The sequence below is a fragment of the Scardinius erythrophthalmus genome (genome assembly GCF_964197995.2).
Source record: "Scardinius erythrophthalmus genome assembly, chromosome: 5".
NCBI lineage: Eukaryota > Metazoa > Chordata > Actinopteri > Cypriniformes > Leuciscidae > Scardinius > Scardinius erythrophthalmus.
Window position 1 is genome coordinate 21061382 of NC_138225.1, and position 7251 is coordinate 21068632.

The 7251-nt window shown below is 36.8% G+C and overlaps 1 protein-coding gene across 2 annotated transcripts in view; it reads left to right on the forward strand.

The window, feature by feature from the left end:
* camkk1a (calcium/calmodulin-dependent protein kinase kinase 1, alpha a) overlaps nucleotides 1-5935 on the forward strand; it is an 88440-nt gene extending 82505 nt beyond the window's left edge. Inside the window, exon 17 of one of the 2 annotated variants that reach the window (XM_081365665.1) lies at nucleotides 4401-5935. In XM_081365665.1, the coding sequence (XP_081221791.1) occupies nucleotides 4401-4476 (76 nt within the window). In that variant the 3' untranslated portion in view covers nucleotides 4477-5935. The remainder of the gene's footprint in view (nucleotides 1-4400) is intronic. The other variant, XM_081365666.1, reaches the window with a different exon arrangement.
* The last annotated feature ends 1316 nt before the right edge of the window (nucleotides 5936-7251 follow it).

Genomic DNA, 7251 nt, shown 5'->3' on the forward strand with positions numbered 1-7251 from the left:
AAATCCCTCCGTCCCTTTAAATCTCCTTCTTTCAGGGTTGACCATTTGCATGTCATCCATAATTCAGTGTCAGGTTGAATACACTACCTCCCGCACCGTTAATAACCTTTTTCATCTAAACACACACTGTACATATTGAACACACACTCTCCCTCCCTTTCTCAGGCGTACATGCATACTCACTCGATTGCAATTGTTACTCTGTGATGGCAGCAAATCATTTCTTGTGATACTCATGATGAATGCAATATTTATGAGTAGATTATTTTCTACGTCTCTCTTAAATATTCATTTTGTCAGAATATTGACACTTTAACAACCTGTTTTAGCACAGGCACATTATAATTTAGTACAGCCACCATATCGGCATCTGCTGATGTTGGATATATATCTAATACATGATACCCTGCTCATGTCTACCTATTTTTCTGGTATCTAGTGCTCACTTAAATAACATTTTTAAATGTAATCTTTAACAAATCTCAAAATCCATCTTTCATGCTTTCAATTACAATTGTGTGTGTGTATGTGTGTATATGTGTGTATATATACTGTGTGTATATATATATATATATATATATATATATACAGTGCTATGCATAAGTTTAGACACCCATGCTAAAGTTGACTAAAAAGAGGAATAAAAAAATCATCTTTTGGAAATTGAACTTAATGCCTTAATTAAAAAAAATTGGAAAAATCCAACCTTTAAGGACACCAATTTTCTTTGTGAATAAATGATGTATCATAAATAAATAAAGGTTCTTCCTTAAAATACAGGGTGCATAAGTCTGGACACCCCTATGTTAAATTCCCATAGAGACAGGCAGATTTTTATTTTTAAAGGCCAGTTACTTCATGGATCCAGGATACTATGCATCCTGATAAAGTTCCCTTGGCCTTTGGAATTAAAATAGCCCCACATCATCACATAGCCTTCACCATACCTAGAGATTGGCATGGAGTACTTTCCATAAGATCATTTCTCAATGCAAATCAAACCAGCTATTAGGCTAACTGAAATAAAACCATGCCAATCTCTAGGTATGGTGTCCTTAAAGGTTGGATTTTTCCAATTTTTTTTAATTAAGGCATTAAGTTCAATTTCCAAAAGATGATTTTTTATTCCTCTTTTTAGTCAACTTTAGCATGGGCGTCTAAACTTATGCATAGCACTGTATATATATATATATATATATATATATATATATATATATATATATATATATATATATATATATATATATATATATATATATATATATATATATATATATATATATATATATATATATATATACAAACACACACAATACAAATATCTTCAGTTTATCATTTATATAGCATCAGAATAATTATAGGCTTATTTGTATCAGCCACTATTTTTATATCAGTGCATTTTGTCAGCCTATTGTTCTCTGTTTGTGCTGGATAGCACCACTCCTCTAATCCACAGCTGTATATTAAACAAAATATGTTCTTATTGGTTGTGATTTTGTTGCATCGTGCCACGTTTTTCTTTCTGTTTAAAAAGTTGTCGCTTCAGGCCTGGATAGGACACGCTATACACAATTACACATCACTGAACCAACCCTGTCTGGGAGCATGGGGAAAGAAATTGCTGTATCACTACACATTTGTTGGATGTGATGAAAATGTGGATGCACATTATTACATTTCAGGACTTTTTTTCTGGCCTCCAGCACCTTTAAAAATCACTCTAATTTTTTAGCCACAGAGCGCAAGTTGGGTGTGGGTAACGTATTAATATGCTCATAAAGCACAGACTGGAGTTCGTTGATAATATTTCCTGCTGGTGTTTGTCAAATACAGGGGTTGAACGCTGTCTCTCCTGGACAAATATGCTTGGCATTTGATGAGATTTTTTATAAGCATCTGGTACACGCATCTCTCTTTAGTAGTTGATGCTAATGCTGTCCATTTCCATAAGGGCTTGCATAGACTAGTCGAGTAGTCGATAGATCGACTACTTCAACCACTAGTCGACGCTGTCGGAAACAATCGACTACTCGAGCGTCCATTAAACATAAATTAATTAAAAATGGCGAACGTCACCAACAGACACCACGCGTCAGATGTGTGGAAGAATTTCATCAAGGATGACAAAAATATTGTAATTTGGCCAACTCTGCAAGAGGCCGTTCACATATTGCTTCTAAAAACGTGTGGAAAGCGCGCGCGGCCGTGCCGCTGTCTCCTACAAGCGCTTGCGCTCCCGTGGCGTCTGTCGTTGCTATGCAACCAAACTGCGCTCTACATGATGACGACGAAGAAGTATTAGCAAAGGATTAATTGATTTCTAGCCCTTGCATTAGCTTTACTACTAGATATATTTCTGGAGATGAGAAGGAAAAACCCGCCTAGACAAACTAGCGCACCACGTCCCTTGCTTTCATTATGAGCGCGCTCGCCGCGCGCCTACATTTAAAATAACGACCTTGAGCGCGGAAAAGACGCGATATGTGAACGGCCCCTAGAAGCAGACGTCTGAAATGAAAGGCAAGAACGGCTATTTATTTGGCTTTAGACTGTTAAATTAAAATTTAAAAATGAAATGTCATAATTATAATGTTTTGAGAGTTTACTTATGTAATTGTTGCATTAGGCTATGAATTAATAAATGTTTATTGATAAGATCTAGCTATTTCATGTCTTTTCATATACAGTAGCATAAACGACGAGTAGTCGAGTAACTCGAGTATTGTTTTGATGAGAAATCGACTAGCAGAAATCAGTAGTCGTGCAACCCTAAATTGACTTTTATTGCAGAACTCAATTTAATTGTAGTCTAATGTCGACTGTTTATGTAATTGGCGTTCTGACCAGCAAAAACTCACTGTAGTCTCTATAATGACCTGGTTCCTGCTCATTTACTTCATATGAAACTGCTGATGCTCTCCTCCCTTTCCTCCACTCTCTCTCTCTCTCTCTCTGCTGCAGGGACTCTTGGCCATTCCGGCCCTCTTTTAAACTCCAGCCCTCGTTAAGGTAACTCATTGTGACAGGTGGTCATTGTCATTTGTCACTCAAGCCCTGTCAGATTCCATGTATTCCCACTGGTCAGTGAAAGAGTCATATCAGCCTCCACCCTGTCCTTGTGTGGCATTTCTCTTGCGTTTTGGCAGTGAAAGTATTTGCTAACACTGTTAAAAGAGTCCAAGCCTGTGAAACATGTCATGTTGTGGTCTTTCATTCAGTCCCACCATATACATTCTGAGACCTGTCTGTTGCAGAGAACCTTCCCATGTTCATCTGTGTTTCCTCCGAGATTGTGTGTCAGTGTGCTTGTTTTCTATTGTTCATTGTTTAATACTGGATAGTTTCAACCACAGACAATCTACAGATGCATCACACCTGTTTGATGCATGTTGCAGATTTTTCGTTGTATGTTATAAAGCAACAGCAATGTGATTTACGATCATATACTTTTACAGTAATGTGCTTTATTAAAAAGAATTGGCTAAAAAAATTTGGCAACAGCTGACTGAACTCTCCAGTTCTGCTCTGATCAGAAGATGAATTTTCAAAGCTGAATTTTCAGCATCATTGCTCATTTCTTCAGAGTCACATGATCCTTCAGAAATCATTCTAATATGCTGATTTGGACCTCAAGATGCATTTATTATAGTAATTATCAATGTTTAAAACAGTTGTGCTGCTTTAATATTTTAGATTTTTTTTTTTTTCAGGATTCTTTGATGAATAGAAAATTCAAAAGTATGTAATTTTTTTTAAAAAATCCTATTGCCCCCAAACTTTTGAACAGTAGTATATAATATGTAACGTACCAAGCTGCTACAATTACATTTTTACCTAAAACTAATAACTGTTTTGAAGGTTTTTTTTTTTTTGTCATTAAAAATATTAATTTTTACTTGAGGCACATAACACATAAATAGATATTCTCAAGCACAATGTCTTAAAAAAAATCTATACTTGTTACTTGGACAAAGTATTCATACATTTTCTGCAGATTTCCTCTTTTTTTTCTGTACAACCATTCACAGTACAATTTTTTTTTATTTATTTTTTTTATTTTTGAATATTGTGGTATCATTGATTTAAGATTTATTTGCCCTAAATGAAATGCAAATGTTTAAATGTTCAAGATTTGCATCTTGATTTTGCAGCCTCTCTATATCAATTTTATTTCATTTAAATTTCAAACTTCATCATTGCCATGTTTTTTTTGGGGGGCCAAAGCATCTGTGGTTACGTGGACGATTCTTGGCCTGAATGATCTGTATAGTAAGGTCTGGTACCTTATAGACTATAGATAGTCAAAAGTCTGCCTTTTCGAAATCAACTACTGGATCAAAGCATGGATCATTTAGAAAGATAATGATTCATTTCTCTCTGTGTTTTTCTTTCTCTCTCAGAAAGGGGAGCAGTGGAGAGGCTGGTAGAGAAGTCGAGCTCGAGGACTTGCATGAGGACGAACCACCCACCTTTTGAGTGTCTCCATAGATCCTGAAGCGTTCCTCATTGTCTGCGCTTCTTCATTCAGACACTTCCAACCCTTCGAGCAGATGACCATCATGACCCAAACGGCTACACTACACTCTGTTTCCACCAACTTGAGGCTCACCTTGACATTGAACTGGATTCTGCTATTGCTTGTCGTCTTTCAGGCTTTTCACTTTTTTCAGTCTTGCACAAGAATCACTTTCCTTTCTTTTTTAGGTACACCGTAGTAACGGTTCTCAGAAAACCTGACCTCGGTAATCCGGCGAAAATCCATACTTTCTCCTTCATGCAGTTTGGATCTTTTCATCTTTGTTCTCTTATCCTGGCTAAACAAGAAGATTTTGGATGGAATCTGGGCCAGCTTTGTTTGAAAACCAGACTATGTCATAAGCTATCTAGAGCAAGACTACAGCATTTACAAAAGATGCTAATATTAACTTGGTACGGCACCTCATAAAGCTAAAAAACATTGATGGCGTTGATGCAGTGTGCTGCCATCATAACATTTGTACATGTGTATAAAATAATAGCTTTGGTGTCTTGCCTTTTTGTATATGCTAATGTGCAATTCTTAACCCTATCCGCGTCATTGCATGCCTGGAATATGGCCTTTTCCATATTATGGTGTTTCCATATCTCTGTTGCTTTCCATTTCTTTCATACTATCAAAATGTTCTCATTTCATTCAGATACAATATATAAACAGAAACAAACACACACACACAGTGTTGTAGTGTGAATCAAAGGGGCTTATGTAACTACTAGACACTAAAAGAGCTCTTGATGTATAAATGACTGCACATTCAGTCAATTCTAACGAACAGGGCTTTCTCACGAATTATACTGTGTTTGGTATAAGCATTATCTAGAACAGGGCTTTTTCTCCATGTTTGTGAATGTCAGAAATCCCACATTTGGAGCCCGCCGGATGCAGGGCTCTCATGTCGCAGCGCTTTGTCTCTATATGAACAGAATGCGTCATTGTTTACCAAGTCTTCACATTCCAAAAGGCCTATTTATCAGTCAGCAGTGCTAACAGGCGCTCGAACGCACATGCAGATATGCCACCAAGGCATGATGTGGAAGGAAAAGGAGTCACTTTCACTCAAAACAAACAAGACAATTGAGGGAAGGATCTGAATATGGTGTTTAGCTGTGGAATGAAAGTGAACCGCCATTCAATGTCATCACGGTCCCTCTTGCCCTGTATTAACTCAGTCCAAAACAATACTCCCTTGTTTACATCGGATCGGCTGCCAGGTGAACCCATCAGCCCCTGTTTTTGAACCATGTATTGAAAGTACAAAGAGAATCTTGAGTGGACAACCATTGTAAATACGCATTGGCGATCGAGATATTTAATTATGGGCACAGATCACTCATATTAATTCTATTTTTATTGTGAAATCCCCACTGAGTGTTTTTGTTTTAAAAGGACAGTTCACACAAAAATGTAATACTGTTTTCATTTACCAAAGGTCTGTCCATAACAATACCAATGTTCGGCACACAAATCTGTCCAATTTTCACATGCAATTTGAATCAGATGATCGCCTCCAAACTCCCAAAGTGTTTCCTATTTTGTGTGCCACATGCATCAGATGTTCAGCCAACGGTCCGTGGACGTGGATCCTTCGTCTGCTAATTAAATAATTCCAATTGATGAATTTAAATATGAACGCTAAATAAGTGATCGGGTTGATGTGCGCGTTTATGTCACAAGCTTCAAATCGGATTTGATCTTTTAACATGCGCACACTGCACAAATTACTGAGGTTTTCCATTGTTGTCGCATACGAAAGTGTCCTCTTACCATAGCTTATTTTCTTTGTTTTAGAAATCAGACTTTTTATTTATATATTTTGGGTACTAATTAAGAGACTAAGAGCACATGAAGCTTTGTGCCATGCTGTTTATATACAGTATATATATATATATATATATATATATATATATCAAGCAGTAAAAATGCCCCTTCCCACATCCAAAAAAGTTAGGTCTTTTTGCAAACTTTGAAAAGATTCGTTTCACGAATTATGCCAATTATGCCAATTATTTCTAGAAAGCAGCAAGTGGTTAGAGGAAACCTTTAACCGATGTCAGTCATTTAGATGACTCATTATTGCTTATGAAGATGGATTGATAAACTGCAGTGAAGCGCTTTCATTATATTCTCACTAATATCCTGTGCAGATGGTGGTCCATTTTTCACTCCTACACATTCTTCCCCTGTTCTCTCTCTTCCCCCATCTCTCTCTGACCCTCTCTTAAGCACAAACTCCTTCTAGATTGGTTCTTGCCCATACCATTTTCTCTTTAAACTGAATTACACAGAAAAAAAATATATATATTTTCAGTGCCAAACGACTAGTCTTTTTTTGGTCTGTTTGTATAGAGTATTGGATTTAGGCATTAAATGGAGTCTCATTTCTGTTGTGTATTAGGATTCTGTATGTGGTACTCAGGGTCTGGACACTGCTGTTCTGGAAATAAAGAGAGAATGGAGTAGCATATTCTGTGTTCAGGAGCTCTAAGGTGTGTTTACTGTATGTGTATAAATCCATTGAATGTTTTTAAATGACCCCCCTTCTCTTATATGTGCAGTCGCATGTGTCCATTCTGTCTTAAATGTGCAGTTGTCTTGTCTGTTACTTCTTGATGTATGCTATGCACCTGTCAGTGTCTTGACGTACGGCATGTCCCTTAACTTGCTATAACCTTTACAAACCTCTCTCTAGGTTCCCTGTTGCTTTTGATATCTAT